Raw genomic sequence first — 17162 nt, forward strand, 5'->3', positions numbered from 1 at the left:
GGCTGCCCCGGACAGCGGCCACGAGGGTCGGTGTGGGTCCCCGCCGTGCTGCCTCCAGCCCGAGACCGCCGGCGATGGAGCCTCGCGTCCCTCTGCGGCCGCATCGTGGCACGAGGAGAGGACGAAGTTTAAATGGGGCACCGAGGCGAGGAGCTCCGGGAGCCCCGCTGATGCTCCGGGACGCGGTCTGCGTGTGGTGCTTTGGGCAGGGTGAAGCCCGGGCTGTGCGCGGCAGCGGGACGGGGCTGGGATGTGTGATGGATGGGCCTCGGAGGGCAAGCTGAGGGTCCGGCAGGGCCGAGCCTTACTTCACAGTGGGCAGAAAGCTGTGCGGAGTGCAGTGTGAGGGCTGCTGAGATCCCTGAGCTCGGAGCCGGGAGCTGCCGGGAGCTGCTTTGTGCTGTATAAACTGTCGTCTGCGCTCAGCAGAGCACTGCTGTGCTCCTTCTGGGCCAGGCTGGTTCCTCCTGGAGACATCGGGGATCAAGCCTGGATGGATCGAAGGGCCGCAGCATCTCTCCTATGGAGGCAGGCTGAGAGAGCTGGGTTTGTTCTGCCCGGTGGTGAGAAGGTTCCGGGGAGACTTCATTGTGGCCTCCCAGTGCTTGAAGAGAGCTTGTAAGCAAGAGAGGGACTGACTTTACATGGCTTGATAGTGATAAGAGAAGGAGGAATGACTTTAAACTGAAAGAGGAAAGATTTAGGTGAGATTTTAGGAAGAATTTTTTTATTCAGAGGTGCTGAGGCCCTGCCACTGCTGTCCAAGCAGCTGTGCGTGCCCCATCCTGGGATGCATGGAGGGCCAGGCACTGAGGCCCTGCACAGCCTGATCTGGTGAGGGGCAACCAGCCCACAGCACAGGGGTTGAAACTAGATGATCCTTAAGGTCCTCTCCAACCCAAGCCATCCTATGACTCTTAAAATTTTCCCCTCTGTGTGTGGTGGTTGTTTTGTTTCTCAGGTGATGTGTTGGGGTGGATGGGCAGAAGCGGGCTGCGAGTGGGCTGGAAGCAGGTGCAGTGGTTTTGGAGGTGCAAGGGCTGCTCTTTAGGGCAGTGAGCCCGGGGCTCCCGCTGTGTGCATGGCAGGGGCTCTGCTGGGGACCTGTGCTTGTCAAGGGCTGTGCCTTGTCCTGAGGAGAGCCAGCAGCTGATTGTGGTGCTGGAGAAGTGTGGTTGTTCGCTCTCTTCACCCTGATGTGGAGGTAGGTGTACGTAACTGTGGTTATCAGTTGCTGAGAGTGGTTATCATGCTGCACTTCAAATAGCCTGCTCGGGGAGCTGCTGGCGCCACGGTGAGATGTTGCTTTGCCCCAGGCCAGCCCTGCTCTGGCATCCTGCTCCGTGGGTTCCCAGCCCTGAGGAACCTCCCCTGTGTTCAAGGTGTGATATTGGGTTCTTCTCAGCGTCATCCTGCCAGATCAGGGGAATGCCACGTTGAGTCTGAGAGCTGTTAAGGATCAGGTCGTCCTGAGAGGAGTGAATAGTCCTGGGATACATAAAGATAGGGTTTTTTACATGGGTTACATTATAAATAGCATAAAAAAACCTGCCGCAGTCATCTCTTGTCTTGAGTCAGATTGATGTAACTGAGTACAGTCTGTGTAGCTGTACTCAGGGTTTTCTTGCACTCTTTATGTCCCTTTAGAACTGCTGCTTGACCTAAGCTCTGCACAGGGTTGAGCCTGCTGGCTTGTGAAGTGCTGGCTCTTCTGAAGCCCCAGAGATGCTTGCATCTGCTCTGAAACTGGGACCTTGTCCTTTTCATGGGGAGCTCTGAAACCAGCAGTCAACATGTCTGGAAGTAGAATGAGATAATCTTTGGATGAACAAATCCAAGCTGTCGCAGGTGGTTCTTTATTCAGAAATTCAAAGAATGTGTTTCCTCTGTGCATCTGTGATTCTCCTCATGTTTTGTTTGTTTTCTTAAAATCTTTTCTGCTTTTTGCATCATCTGTTTGAAACTTTTAGAAGGAAGCTGTTGTTCAGTGTCAAATTATGTTGTTTCCATCCTTTCCCACAGGGGTTTCCCAACTGCCTTGTTCAGTTCAAAGAGCTGTGAGCATTGCTGGATGGTCAGGTCTGACTCCCCAGGTGTTGCTGTGCTTCTGAAGAGTGAAGAGCAGAGCGGAGTAGAAACAGGCACATACAGAGCACAGCAATATTTGAATGCACGCTCAATGCAAACAGGGAGCAGGAGCACATGCCTCACTTGCACATGACCTGTCTTTCTGGCTTTTCTCTACTAATAATCTATTTTATCTGCATGCAGTGTTTCCTTCTCAACCCAGGCTGAGGGTGAAGCAGGAATCAATTCAGCAATTCGGGTGCCCAGCATAACAAAGCCTGTGAGTGGAGCCCTGGTAGGTTCTCTCCAGGCAGAACTGTGCCGTTGAACTTTGTCCACACTGCAGGCTCAGGTGTTCACCTTGTCAGCTGTCACATGCTGCGCCTGGGTCTGTGCCATTCCCTTGGGCTGTATCTGCTGCTCACCTCAGTGAGTATAACTGACCCATCCTTAATATGACCCACATTTGACTTCTTCATTTTGCAGCCTGCCAGCCCTCTACTCCTCCCTAAAAAGCCTCATAAGTTATTCTTCTGCTTCTGTGGCCCTTTCAGGGTGAGGAGCTGCTGATGGGTGCTGTTGGCCGTGCAGAGCGTGGCTGGAGAGCTGAAACAGGTTTTGTTGGGTGCTGGCAGAACAGTTCATCCCTGATCAGGCTGTCCAGTGTGACCTTTGGGCAGGACCACGGCTGTCCAGGCTTTACTACTGTCTTTGTCTACCCTTGGCTTGTGCTGGCACCCAAGTGTCACCAAGGACATCCAGAAATGAATACGCTGTGTGTATGCAGAGTGCCACTGGGTGCAAAAAAGCTGCTGATTAAAGGCTTCTCTCTTCTGTAGTTCCTATGCATGAAATAAGACGGGGTTTGTAGGAGAGCACAGCTGATTTCCTGCCTCCACTCTTGTCTGTAGGAGCCCATACACTGCACTGGCATCACATCTGCGTTTGCTTGAAGGGTCCCTTCAGTAGTATCTGCTCTTTACTGGCTCACAGAGTGACCTAACCCTGCAAGGACTGCCCATGTGCTGTGCTTTGCTCTGTGAGGAGTTTGTGCTGCCCTGTGCTGGGGTGCAGCCCACGCAGGTACCCTCGTGTGGCTCTGGGTGAGCTCTGACTCAGGACATCAGCTGGGGCAGCCAGTGGCTGTGGTGTTCTGCTAGCACCCTTTTCCTTGGAGAGTAAATCCTCCTGTTGACTTATTCTTTGACAGCAGTGAAAGCTGTGTGGCTGGTATTTCTTGCTTTCCTGTTTCTTCCTTTCTCAGTTGGGTTTGCAATGTGCCTGGAGGCTTTAGCTTGGTAATTTGCCAAGAAATTAAACCCATTATGACTATTCCTGTCTCTTTGCAGTGCCGTGTGTTCAGGTCAGCATGCGTCCTGCTCTGGGGCATGAATCGTATTTCCTGCTCAGATTAGTTTCCTCTTGGCACGAAGTACAACCCAAGGCTCTGCTCTTGCCTGAGGAGTGCTTTTTTCCACTTTTTCTGGCACCTCACTGAAACTCAGCTGTGTCCTGCGTGTTTCCACATGACCCTGAGCAGCATGAGTTGAAGACAAGCTACACAACACTTGCTGCTTTATTTTCTGATCAAATGGTGCTTCTGAGTCTGAGAGCTACCACAGTTTCTCTCCATTTCACAGAATTCCAGAGCAGAAAAGAAGCATCAGGGAGGGCTGGCTAGAGATATGAAGGCAAATTCTTCACCTTGCTGACTGGGAGGAACCTCATTTGCTGGTGGAAAAATGACCTTGGCTCCATTCCTAGTACGGTTTTGCCCTGGACCCAATCCTGATATTACGTTTCTTTTCTATCCCTGATTGTAGCCTGGTTGATTTCTTGCTGACAATGACAGCAGTGTAGTTCTGCGTGTTGAATGATCTGCAGCCTGGGAGCGATCTGTAGGCATAACTGGGCAGAGGGATGGATGAAGGCTCTAGTTAGTCCTGTGGCACTTTTCACTCTTGTCCTTTTGCACAGTCCTTACGCTGGGGCTGCTGTCGCTATTCCAGCAGCCTTCCTTCCAGGTGTGAATGTCTGTAAGTTATATCTTTGAGAGCAAAGTTATGTTTGCAGCGAATGGATTTTCATCATGGTGCATGGTACAGGGAGACGGTGTGTTGTACAGAACAAGTGCTCAGCAGAAACAGATCCAGACACAGCTCTTGCTGTCATCTTCACACCACGTTTTGTGGAGCTGGCTAAGGTTCTTTTAGTGCTCTCTGGCTGTAAGTGACAGTTTTGCAGTGGATCTGTGCAGCTGTTGCTATTCGGTCGCATCTCATTCCTTGGGACCTCAGTAGATCACCAACTAAGTGTCTATTGGAACTGAGCTGAGAAATCAAGGACACGAAGGGTTCCTCTCCAGTGGTGTTAAAACTCTTGTGAGCTCCCGTGGGTGTCTGTAGCAGTGCAGCCTGCTCCCAGCCACCCCAGCAGCTGCTGTGCTCTCTCCCTTTCAGGCTCCCTGTTCGTCTCTGAGTATTTCTCACAGAGTGCACAGAGGCTGTCCTTCTACAGCTGGTATGGGAACGCCAAGGTCTTCCACTTCCACGTGCCAGAAGATACCGTGCTGCTTCGCTGGCTCCTGCAGGCATCCAGGGGGAAAGAACCTGAGTGCACCAGCATGGAGGTCACAGTGTATGTATGTCCCCTCACCAGTGTGTGCACGTGCAGTCTTTCTTATCTTTCCTTTGTCCTTGTCACTCACGACTGGAGTTGTTTGTTCACAGGAGGCTGTGAATTCGTTCATCAGTTGGAGCAAGCATCATTTCTTAATGTTACACTAGCACTGCATCTGTGGTTTTTAACACTGTCGGAGCATTTCATGTTACCAGTGGATCAAGGAGTATCAAATGCAGTGTCTTAGAGAGGCCTTAGAAACACTGGAGTGAGCTTCTCAGTGAGGCTGTTGTTGCTCCTCAGAAACAAAGGTGTTCCTGGACCTTTCTGTACCTGTTAGGATTCCGTGCATGTTACCAGAGGATGTGGCAGAACTGCAAAGGGCTTGAGAGGATCCAAAGCAATTGTGCTTTCTGCATCCCAGAAGGGTTAAATAAATGCCTCTTGTATTACGCAGCTGCCTACTTTTCTGGTATTTCAAATTTTGAGATACTTATCTTGAAAGCAGAAGCACTTGTGTTCTGAAGTCAGTCACATAGGCCTTCCTTGGTGAGTGTGTTTTAATCTGTCTGCCCTCCTTAGGGGAGGAAATAGGGAAGATGCAGATCTTAGCTATAAAAAGAAAGCTCTTAATTGACGGTTTAGCCTAGCTGGCTATACAGGGAATTTGCTGATGGTTATTTAAAAAAAAAAAAAGCAGTTTTGTGATGGGGGCTTAACTTAAGTAAGTGTTACGGAAATTTGCTTTCAGGCTTGATGGAATGATGTAAATCCTTATCTTAATAAGCAGCCAAGTTAAATCAATCTCTGAATAAGTCCAAGATAAGGTAATGCCAGTCAGTCCTCCCTGAATGAAAATGATGGCTCTGCGCTCCACTTAAAATGTGGGTTATTTCTAGCCTGCACCCGCTCTGATCTCAGGCCAACTTGGGTATCTATTCATGAGTTCTATTCCAGTTTATCTTGCATGTGTATTTACATCCCTTTATTTATTTGGATTCTGGTTTCTTTTGAAGGCACTTTCGCTATGGAGCCCCTCCTGTAATTAATCCACTGGGCACTCATTTTCCTGCAAACGCAACCGTCCGTCCCTCCTATAACATCAGTATCACTCTGAGCAGCACTGTGCAAAACACCACCTTTGTGAACATCACTACCCCTGCTGCAGGGGACTGGTTCATTGCTGCACATCTCCCTGAGGCCGCTGGCAGAATTGAAGTGAAGGTAAGGGCTCTGATGAACATCTCGTACAGCCAGCATACTCTGTCCAGTGTGTCTTGCCACATCTGACCGGTCTGCTCTCCCCTCCTGCAGGGTTTCTCCACTCCATGCACCTATATGTTTCAGGCAGATATGTTTGTGCTTAGACTCACTGATATGCCTGTTCTGGAGCCTGGTGTTGCCATGCCACAAACCATCGTCTCACCTGCTAAGCCACTGCATGTCAAGTGAGTGAGAGCAGCGGCTGGAAACACTTGGGGCTGTAGGTGGGAGGATCAGATTTCTCACTGGTGCTGCTTAGGGTAAGCCACTGTTGTTTCCATTCTGGATTGGACTGTGCTCTGGAACTCGAGGGCCTTTAACCAGCTCCATGTGGCAGGGTGATGAGGTCTGTAGGGCAGCGCACGTGGGGGCTCTTCTCTGACTCTTTGCAGGTAGACTTAGAGGTTTGGCTATGGGAATTTGTTAGCTCCTAGACACCCCTGTCCTCGGAACGATATTCACAACGCAAATCAGGGCATTCTAGTTCTTGTCACAAAGCCAGTGGGACTCTGTGGTGGGCTGTGGCTGCCCTTTGTTCAGAGTACAAATTGCGCAAGTTGCTGGTTCCTCTTCCTGCAGGGTTTTTGTTCCCAAGTACACTGCCAGAATGTGGTTTGAGCTTCGAAGCTGCATGACAAGTGAACGGAAAGCATGCGCTGTGCGGGTAGTGCTGGGCTCAATCACACTGCCACAGTCCTTCCAGAGGATCATCACTTGCACAGGGAATGTGAACTGCAGCGTAAGCCTGGATTCACTCCCTTGGGAGAAGTGGTTGCAGATCATGGTGGAAAGTCTTGGTACTGCCAATGCCAGTGTATCGTTGGAGATGCTGGCTTCTTTCACAGGTGAGCTTCCATTTTCTCTAGCCATGTGGGGGAGAGACCAGAGAGAATTTTGTGTCTGTTATGTCTCTTGTGCCTTTGTGTGAATGGCTTAGTGTCCTGTGTTCCCCAGCCTGCTGTTTGCCTGGATATAATCTTGAGGGCTAAGATCTAGTCGTTGCTTGGGTGTAAAAAGAGTAGGCTCTAGTTAAAAGAGTAGGCTCATCCAAGACCTGCCTGTTTTGGAAATGCCTGAGAAGTTTAGGATCTCTGAAGAAATGATATTTTCCAAAGGATGTTTGAAAAAGCAGTGTCTGGTTTAAAATCTAGCGGGGAGTGCATCTACTCAAAATTACAGTAGCCTCCATCGGTGTGCTGACTGTTTATTGGCCATAAACAGGCTTCAGACAGAAATCCATCTCGCGGAGGTTTACTTAGGGTAATTTGGGTTGTAATGACATGTCACAATTCCACATGCCTCAGGAGGTCACAAGGTCCTGTGGCTGTCATAGGCACCTTTGTGTTGTCCTGTAACATGACAGTGATCCCAGTTTGATGGTTGGAACCTTGGAGCCCACCAACTAGATGCGTTTTTAAAAGTATTCTTTGACTAGGGCTTGGCACTGGCAGCTGAGGTGTGAGGGGGGCATTAGAGTCTCTGGGAACTACGGGCAGGCTCCAGCAGTGAGATCTAACTGTCATGTTTGGCTCCAGTCACTGTAACTTCGTGTTTTGTGCCTGTAGCTGGTGTTGAGTTAACTTATCTCTTTTGCTTAGCCTTGTATGCCCAGGGCTGAGAAACAACTAGAGCCTTTTCCGAAGCCTCTGGTTTTGGGACAGTTAAATGCTGTGCTCAGTCAATGCCTAGTGAATATTCCCTGTCTGCTGAGTACACTGATGTGTTATGATGCTATGTATTATCCCTTCTCCAGTTCCTCTGCTTCCCAGCTGTTTCTCAGCAGCTGCAGAATATTGTCACCCGCTGTACCATTTGTCTGGCTTTTGTCAGTGTCCCACATTTGGATGCTGATACTAGGGTCTCCATGGCAAAGATGGTGCCTTTCAGAGTCTGTAGCAAATTCTGAAGTGCCTGAACCAGCTGAAATACCCCACAGTTTGTGCTATAACATGAAGGTCTGAAGCTACTAGGGCCCTATTGAGGTGCTAGTCCTGACTGTGCTGATTCCTCTTCCTTTTTCTGCTTAGCAGATTGTAGACCGGGAAGTACCAGTTCATTCCTTAACTTCAGCAGCCTAAACCAGAGCCAGGCTGGTTCTGGACCAGGGAGTCCCACTCCATCTACAGGAATGGCTTTGCGCAACACTTCTGACCAGAGGAGCTTCTGCCTCCAGAGTCAGCCTGTTGTTCGTGAGGACCTGGATGTGGTGTCTGTGCGGTACAGGCTCTTGAATGGTCCCAGCGTAGCTGTGTACTCCATCTCCCCAACCCTCCTCCTTCTCAACTTGAACAGTGGCATGGATAGCGGGGGTTCCCTTGTGATGAATCTCCTGCTTAACAAGGTGCAGTAGGCTTCTTCATGTGATTGTCTTCTCTTTGCAGTGCTTGTCCCTGTCCCAGCTCCTGGGTAAATTCGAGAGGTTGTAGGTACCAGTGAGACTATTTTCCCTTCTTTCTTGATGTTGCAAAGCACTCTTGTCCTGCTTTTGATATTTACATCATTTATTGCTTGCCAGTTCCAATTCAAATACCCCACCTCACTGGAATGTGGTGACGGAGGAAATGGAGATGCAGCTGCTTTTCATCTCTTCCGTGGAAGCCTAGAGTGTTGCTGCCAGGAAAGCAGACTGATAGGGAAACCCAGGGATTTCCTATCTGAGTCACTGATTCCCAAACTCCTTTGTTGGCACTTAGAAATTAGTTCTCTAAAAGCGTGTGTAGGAAGCTTGTTGCAAGGGCTAGTTAATGCCCTCCTGAGAGCTGGAGCACAGCTCAGCCCTGATGTCCGTCTGCCTCCTATTTTTACCACCATTAATTTGTGCTGACGTGATGTGCTGGTGTAAATATTCCATCTGGGAGGCATTTCCAGCCATGCAGTCTCCCTGGGAAACATTTTTCCTGTGACTTTCAGCAAAAAAATACAATGCAGTGACAGGGCAGGGTGAGGTGAATGCAGGTTGGCCCAGAAAGAGCTGGGGATGGATGACTTTGATCAGCAGGTTTTACTATCACCTGCTGCTCCCATAGATTGTGAGCAGTATGAGAGATTAATAGGTTGTGAGGGGGTGGCACTGAGGTGCTCTGATTGGGATATTTTTCTGTTTGCACAGACGTCGCTGAGCCAGGCCAATGCCACTGTGGTTGCATGTGTGAGTGCTGCTTCGCCGGTGCTGTCTCTCAATACCACGCAGAACTGCAGCACAGGTATGAGAGCCACTGACAATCACCACCAGCTCAGCTACAGAATCTCAGGACTAAGCTTTTAGACCTTTGCTTTTAGGAGGTGCTAACTGACTCAAATCCTTTGTGTGATGTTTTGAGGAAGATTATTTTGGCCCAAGTCCTCCTAATGCCATCATCGCTCAGTTCTGGCAAATGCCCTGAAGTATAAGGGTGCAGATACTCGTCTGGAACCAGGAGCCAGGCTCCATCAATTAAACCATAACTGTGGTTAGCAATTGAGTCTCTTGCAGCCTTGTTAGCAGGTTTGGGGCTAGTCAGGGCCTTAGTGGTATGCAGAGAAGCTAAACTCTGCATTGGAGGACTAGAATCATAGAATCATATCATAGAATGCCCTGTGTTGAAAAGGGCCACAATGATCATCCAGTTCCAACCCCCTGCTGTGTGCAGGGTCGCCAACCAGCAGACCAGGCTGCCCAGAGCCACATCCAGCCTGGCCTTGAATGCCTCCAGGATCCACAACCTCCTTGGGCAACCCGTTCCAGTGTGTCACCACCCTCTGTGTGGAAAACTTCCTCCTAATATCTAACCTAAACATCCCCTGTCTCGGTTTAAAACCATTTCCCCTTGTCCTACCACTATCCACTCATGTTAACAGCCATTCTCCCTCCTATTTATATGCTCCTCTCAAATATTGGAAGGCCACAATGAGGCCTCCCCAGAGGAAAGCAAACAGGCTGTTCCACATGCCTTGTGCTGTCCAGGCAGGTTCTTTCAACACCCCAGTGTCCTGTGAGGATGGCAGCAAGGAGCTGTAGGAATATCCGATTTCTGTGCAGCTGGTCTCAGCCGAAGATTGCTGCTGGCAATCTCCCCAAGTTCTGGCATATCACAGCACTCTCTTCTCTTCAAGCTTTCTTCCAGGGCTACCCTCTGAGTCTGAGCACGTCCTCTGCGGAAGCAATGCTGATTGTCCTGTACCCACAGACAGATGACTGGTTCCTTTCCTTACAGCTCATGTGCCCGAAGGGCCAGAGGTGAGTCTGGTGTATTATCCAGCCTTGAGGCTGAGGCAAAGCACTGTACCTCCTGGTACTGCTGCCCTTGTCTCACATGAGCAAAACCAAATGCCTCCCACTGTCCTGCCTTCTGCTGCAGGCTCAATACATGTGGTAGCAGTAAGGCAGTGGCTACAGAGAGGAAGGAGAGAAGTGAGTGGCAGTGCTGCTCTCTGATAAGCCCTCAAGCAGCTTGTCTGGTGCTGACCTGCTGTGTCTCACGCTGACTGCATGTGGGTGGCAGAGTCTGCATGGATGAGCTTTCCCAGATGCGTGTTGAGGTGATAAATTGGAGAGAGCAGTGTTGTAAATCAGAGTGCTGTTACTTCCTCAAGGGGTCTTTGAAATGCACGCAGTTGCTCTCATAGTCTAGCAGTTTGCGTTCCTGTGATTCATCTGTGTAAGGAGCCAAGCATGCTCTGTAGAATGGTGCTGGCAATTGCTGGGTCTGAGGACCAGTCATGAGAATCTGAGACTGTTATATAGTCTGTGGAAGAGTTGAGGCCTGCCTGTAGTCTGAGTAGAGAAGGAGTCTCTCCTCTTGGGAGTGATGAAGCAGATCCACAGCTGGCTGTGGTGTGAGGATCCCTCTGCTGAAATAAGAGAGAGCTCATGTGAGTGGGAGCAGCCTGATGGCAGGACACAGTGAGGCCAAGAGCTTTCAGAACCCCTCAAGCAGAGTATTCCTGTAGCACAAGGATGCCCAGAATGGCCAGGGTACCAACAGCCTGTTTTCATTGCAGTGAATGTAACACCGCAGAAGCCAAAGTGACTGTCATAGCATACCTCACCCCCTGCTTCAATGACTGTGGGCCATATGGACAGTGCAGCCTCCTGAGAAGACACGGCTACCTCTATGCTGGCTGCAGCTGTAAAGCTGGTGAGTGCATTTTCCTATGAGGCCTTGCTATCTTCCCCCAAGGGAAGGCTACGTTCTTCCATGTTGTTGTTTAAATAGTGGAGCCAGGACTGTCACAGCTGTCACAAACAACCTGGAATCACAGTGCCTGCCCAAAGTGCCCTCTGTACCTGTGATGCTCTCTATGGGCAGTGTCCTGATTTCCCTGAGGAGTGTCAGATTCTAGGAAGCGCCACATGGGGAACAGTAAATCAGGCTGAAGACAACTTTCAGCTGAATGATAATTTTACTTCCAGCTTTGAGTCCCCAATGGCCTTGAGAGGTGCTTCTGAGCATCCCCAAAGAGATCAGCATGCTGGCAGGGCTGCCTGAAAGTGTCAGCATCAGAGCCTATATCTCTCAGGGCAGTTTATTACGTAGTGTCCTGGTACAGGATGTGATGAGACGGGCTGGCAATCTCTGTGATTTGCTGTGGTGCTCTGTCTCATGCCAAGAGCCATGATGCAAGCCAACCCTTATGTTCAGAGGTGCCCCTGGAGGAGGCACATTTTTTGTCAGCTGCTAATTATAATAAGATGAGAGAACTGGGCAGGAGTCACTAGCTTAGGGAAGATGATAGCTGTTCTGTGCCTGGATGGATCCTTGTATCTGTTCTTAGCAGAAAGGCAAGGTGAAACGTGGTTCACTGCTGCTTTGGACCTGATCCAGGATACCCTTGCTGTCTTCTGCAGTTCTGCTGCTAGGCTTGGATTGTGACAGAGAATGACATCCTAATTTCCTGAAAGCGTGCCATGTTCTGGGAAGCATACAGCACCCCCGGGGGAAATGAGGAATCAGGCTGAGGACAGCTTTCTGCTGAATCACTTGGAGCAAAATGCCCCAGCTGAATTTTCAAGACCCAGAAATAAACTGAAAGAGAGCAGCCTCCTGTGGGCTCTGCAGGGACAGCAGGGGGAAGGGGACAGAGCTGCTGGGTTTGTTTCTCGTGGCACTTTAATGGGATGGATTCTACTCTTAACTCTTCTTGATGACCGTGGAGTGGCTGCATGTACCCAGGTTGCCCTGTGACTGACCTTTCTCCAAAAGGAGGGCATGGGCACCCTAATTTTGAATAAAAAGAAAATTTAAAAAATTAAAGTGGCTAATAGAGCATATTAGCAATCAGGGCTGCTGCAGCAGAGCACGTTAGACAGCAATTGCAAACATCAAAACAAGTCAGCTGCTTAGTGTAAATACTCTTTGGGTCCGCAGTGAAACAGCAGTCTGTCTGCGAGCTGCCCCAGATGCTGGGTGTCTGATGGGCTCCCAGTGGGGCACATCTGTTTGTCCTTCCTCCTCCTGATGTGCTGCCTTCTCGGGTAGTGGAGACAAGGCTCGGGGTATTTCTGGGGTGAGAACACCTTCTTCCGAGGTGTTCCAGGCTCCTGCTGCATTCTGCAGGAGTACAGGGTGGGGCGTGAGATCCACACAGGCCTCTCTGCTCTGCAGGTTGGAGCGGGTGGAGCTGCACAGACGATACCAAGGCCCAGTCTGTTGGTGCACAGAACCTGGCCACCCTCCTGCTCACGCTGAGTAACCTCATGTTCCTGCCGGCAATAGCGGTTGCTGTTTATCGGTACTATCTGGTGGAGGCCTCTGTCTACACCTACACCATGTTCTTCTCCACGGTAGGGATTAACTTTTGTCAGATCCCCTGCCAGTTCCCCCTTAGCATCAGGAATTTGAGGAGCATTGAGTCCAACGCCTGCTGCGTTGGACTAAAGGCTTTGGTGGAGCAGTCCATCCTGGAGCTCCCCAGGATCCTTCTAGGATCATTGGACATGCACCTCCACGGACATGTCCCGCCCCTTCAGAGCTTGGATGAGGTGTTATTTGCACTGGGTTGTTCCACCCATGCTGCATGTGCTCCCATTTAGGAGTTGGACCCCAGAGAACTGAGATGGGAACCCAGCACAGTGCTGGGAGGGTACAGATTGACAGCTGCTCTCCAGCTGCCTTCTGCAATGCTGTGCTGGTTTAGTGGAGCTTCCTGAGCATGCTGCCAGGAGGGATCCTGGCTACCATTCTTCTGCTTCTTTACATAAAGCTGTGTGGTGGTGCTGGATTCATGTTAGCCTTTGTTTTTTCTTCCAGTTCTACCATGCATGTGACCAGCCAGGCATCGCAGTGATGTGCATTATGGACTACGACACACTACAGTATTGTGACTTCTTGGGCTCTGTGGTGTCCATTTGGGTGACGATTTTGTGCATGTCCCGGGTGAAGAAAATTCTGAAATACGTGAGTGCAAGATTTCATTGTGGGTACTCTTGTGCTGCAGGGCCAGGCATGAGCCAGCCGAGCCACAGGTGGCCGAGCTGTGCCCTCCTGTGGCAGCACTTCGGTAACACAGCACATACAGCAGCTCCTCTGCTGCTTGCTGGGTTCCCTAGATAGCCCGTCTGGGTAACAAGACTGTCATCCAACGCCACTCTAATTTTTAACCCAGTGTTGTTTTATCCTAGGACCTTGCATTGTGAACCTGAATGCTTGTTTGTAGGTACTGGGCCCTGAAGGGGCTGAGGTGAAAGATTTGTGGATCCTCTAGTTTCTCCTTCTAAAGGCGCAGTGCTCCTGAATTGTGCATGCATGCAGGACTGGGCCAACCAGGAAATAAAATTCTCCCTGTCTTAGGCCTTTGGCATGGCCAGCCGTGCAGTGGCAGAGGATAAGCTGCTGACGTTAGTGGTGTTCTCTCATTCATAGGTTCTTTTTGTCCTGGGGTCACTGCTAATCGCCATGTCCCTGCAGCTGGATCGCAGAGGGGTGTGGAACATGATGGGTCCCTGCCTGTTTGCCCTCATCATCATGATCTCAGCATGGGTAAGTAATGACAGCCAGATAACCTGCTGCCCTTTGCTCCCCTCGAGAGAAAATGGTGGCAGAGCAGGCCCTGGATGCCAGCTCATCCAAACACAGACCTGTTTTTTTTGAAACACCCTGGTGGACAGAGTGCAGGGCAAGGAATTTACCTCCCATCTTTCCAATATCTGAGAAATCCCCTGCTTATGGATCCTGCTGCTGCAGCTCTAATTCGGATCGCACTGGTGGCTGGAGTGTCATTTCAGAATGGTTGGTTGTTGCCTATGCCCTGGGCAGGAACTGTGGTATCAGCATTGCCCTCTGCCTGCTGGGTTTTTGTGCCACGTCTGGATGCGGGGTCTTGCACATGAGCCCAAGATGGAGGGAGACTGAATTTTGCCAGAGGTATATCTCTTGCTGTGAAAACTTTAACCCTTCTGTGCTTTCACACCTCCAGGTTTACCACGGAGTGAAGCGCAGACACTGCTACCCCTCCTCGTGGAAGCGATGGGTTTTCTACCTCCTCCCAGGGATCACCTTGGCTTTCATCGCCATCTCAGTATATGCGTTCATGGAAACCAATGAGAACTATTACTACACTCACAGCATCTGGCACGTGCTGGTGGCTGGCAGTGTTGCTTTCCTGCTTCCACCTCGGGACAAGCATAAGAAGCCCTGGGCCTGGTCACAGAAGCTCACATGTCGCTATCAGATCTGCCAGAATGACCGTGAGGAGCTCTACGCTGTCACCTGAACTGCTTGGCTCCGTGTCCCAGAGGTGAAGGGCTGGTAAGGTTGCTCTTTGCCAGGCCAGCCTTGGCTGCCCCTCTGTAGCACACTGGCTATCTTATGTGCTCTTTCACTGTCTGGGGCAGCACAGATATCTAGACTGGATTTAAAGATGAAGACGGTGGGCTTGTCTTATGAAGGCAAGTTTGAGGCCCCCTCCGCTTTTCTGCTGGGATGGGGCAGGCTCTTCGTGGTTCCAAATCAAGGAGTAGTCTGCCCACCACCTCCCCCATGGCCCTGGGGGAAATTGCCAACCCATTTTCCCTTTCTACTGTATCAATAAGGCTTGGGTTCAGCCCGTGCTGCCCTGGAGCCAGAGGCTGCAGGACTCTTCCCTGCATTCACTCTCTTAGCAGAGGTCTGTGGGACAGAGATTTCCCCTGCTATCCTGCAATCAAAATTTGCTTTGTCAAGAGAAGAACAGACTTCTTCTGCCCCTGACCTAGAGGTAGATGCTTTTGAGTGCTCTTGTGCTAAAAGGAAGGGAGCTGATCTCAGCATGCCCTGGGTCCTTGGTTGCTGTATCCTATGTGAGCCTAGAGCCCCTCTCTTTGTGAAACAAGGGTGATGCTGCTCTTACCTAGTCCTGATTCTGGAGAGGATGAACGAGACTTGAACTTGGGCCCTAACTTCAGGATCAGACTTGCCAAGAATGTGAAAAAATTGTGGGCATATGCAAGAGCATCAGAAGCATCTGCCTCAGAACTGTGAAACACGTAGCAGCGCGAGTTTAGTCTGAGTTTTACTTTTGTCCCTTTTAGTTCATTTGGAAGGAGCTAGGCTACTGTACAGTTTCCCTTCCTCTCTTCGTGTTCAGGTATTTGCTGTCTTCCTTTCTTTTGTGGGTGCACAGTTCTGCCCAGCTAATGTAGGTGGCAATGTCTCTCAGGACTCCAGCGTGGTAGGTGGTGGGCTGTGGCACTTCACTTGCAAGTTAAATTAGTTACACTACTCCCAGTTCCTGCACCTTTGGACAGCAAGAGTTCACTCTGTATCTGTGTTGGGGTCAACTTGTGCTGAGCTGGAACTTAGGGCTCTAGAGCAGCTCCAGCTTGAAGGCATGCTTCAGTCCTGCAGTCATCTGAGCACAGTATGGTCTTATGGCAGGTTTGTTAACATGTGCTTTGAATGTGTGCTGCACCCAGCACTTTTCCTGTGCTTGCATACAGCATCACACTGGAGCTGTGCCACCCCTGAGCTTGGCCAGTTGTGGCTGAGAGGCTGAGAGTGCTGCAGTCACAGCTGCTCTCAAGCCATTGGCAGTGTCTCAGTCCCTCCAAGAGCCACCTCCATGAACTCCCAAGGTAGCTTTAGTCACTTTGGGTTCATCTGTATCACCTTAGCCTTATTGGAGGGCACTCAGATATAAGAAAGCAAGACCAGAAACAGAATTGGCAATTAGGAAAGTAGTCTTTGCCCATCCCTATTATATAGATAAGGGCTCAAATACATAGTTCCCTGCCTGTTTATTCTAGCCATGGAGGGTGGCTGAGGGAGAACAGCTTAGGACTGTACAAAGGTCTCCCTTCTATGCTAGAGTTAAGATAGTTAAGATGCTGATGTCCATGTGTTTTTGTTGCAGCCTGTGGTCTGGCTCTCTGCAAGCTGACTAATTTCCATACAGCTGTGACCCCAGTAATTGGTGCATATCCTCCCACTCTGGGATCAAACACCACGTGTGTGGTATTTAATCTTTCTAATTGGGGAAGGTGAAGGTTCACACTGCATTGCTCCTGTCTGGTGTGTGTACTGCTCAGAACTGGTCTGCAAAGCCAGCTATCCTTTGGGGAGGAAAGAGCTATTAACAAAGGATAACACTTCCAAGTTTATAGGAAGCATTTATTTGCTTTCAATAGCAGCCAGCATTCTGCTCAGCTCTGCACTTTAACTTCTTGCAGTTAATCCAGTCTTTGCCTAATTAATCTGCCTGTTAATCCAGCCTCTGCCTTTGCACCAGGGAAGGAACAGCCCCAGGCACCAGCACATGCTGGGGGTGCCCAGCTGGAAAGGCCCCTGGGGGTCGTGGTGGACAGCGGGTTGAACAGCAGTCAGCAGTGTGTCCATGCCATTAAGAAAGCTGACAGGTCTCGGCTTCAGCAGGCGAGTAGCGCCAGCAGGTCCAGAGAAACGATCATTCCCCTCTGCTCAGCATTGGTGAGGCTGTACCTGGAGCGTGGCATCCAGTTCTGGGTCTACCAGTGCAACAGAGCCCTGGGTGTACTGGAGGGAATCCAGTGACAAGCCACCAAGAGGCTGAAAGGACTGCAGCACCTCACCCAGGAGGAGAGGATGAGAGCTGGGGCTGTGCAGCTGGGGCAGGCTCAGGGGATCTCATCCCTGCCCATAAATACCCGAAGAGAGGGCACAAAGCGGACACGGCCGGGCTGCTCTCAGCGCCGGCTCTGGGCGAAACCCGGAGCACAGCAGCTCCCTCTGCCCGTCAGGCAGCGCTGCCGTGCTGTGCGGTGCCGGAGCCCCGGCACAGGC

General features: G+C 50.5%; 1 protein-coding gene across 1 annotated transcript in view; it reads left to right on the forward strand.

Moving 5' to 3' along the window:
- PGAP6 (post-glycosylphosphatidylinositol attachment to proteins 6) overlaps positions 1 to 16504 on the forward strand; it is a 17708-nt gene extending 1204 nt beyond the window's left edge. Inside the window, exons 2-14 of the mRNA XM_019620604.1 lie at positions 2367 to 2496; positions 4527 to 4704; positions 5703 to 5910; positions 6001 to 6134; positions 6529 to 6794; positions 7977 to 8290; positions 9059 to 9152; positions 10042 to 10165; positions 10930 to 11066; positions 12534 to 12712; positions 13179 to 13325; positions 13791 to 13907; positions 14344 to 16504. Coding sequence (XP_019476149.1) covers positions 2367 to 2496; positions 4527 to 4704; positions 5703 to 5910; positions 6001 to 6134; positions 6529 to 6794; positions 7977 to 8290; positions 9059 to 9152; positions 10042 to 10165; positions 10930 to 11066; positions 12534 to 12712; positions 13179 to 13325; positions 13791 to 13907; positions 14344 to 14640 — 2325 coding nt within the window. The 3' untranslated portion in view covers positions 14641 to 16504. The remainder of the gene's footprint in view (positions 1 to 2366; positions 2497 to 4526; positions 4705 to 5702; positions 5911 to 6000; positions 6135 to 6528; positions 6795 to 7976; positions 8291 to 9058; positions 9153 to 10041; positions 10166 to 10929; positions 11067 to 12533; positions 12713 to 13178; positions 13326 to 13790; positions 13908 to 14343) is intronic.
- Positions 16505 to 17162: the final 658 nt, after the last annotated feature.

Source organism: Meleagris gallopavo, chromosome 16 (assembly GCF_000146605.3).
Source record: "Meleagris gallopavo isolate NT-WF06-2002-E0010 breed Aviagen turkey brand Nicholas breeding stock chromosome 16, Turkey_5.1, whole genome shotgun sequence".
Taxonomy (NCBI): domain Eukaryota; kingdom Metazoa; phylum Chordata; class Aves; order Galliformes; family Phasianidae; genus Meleagris; species Meleagris gallopavo.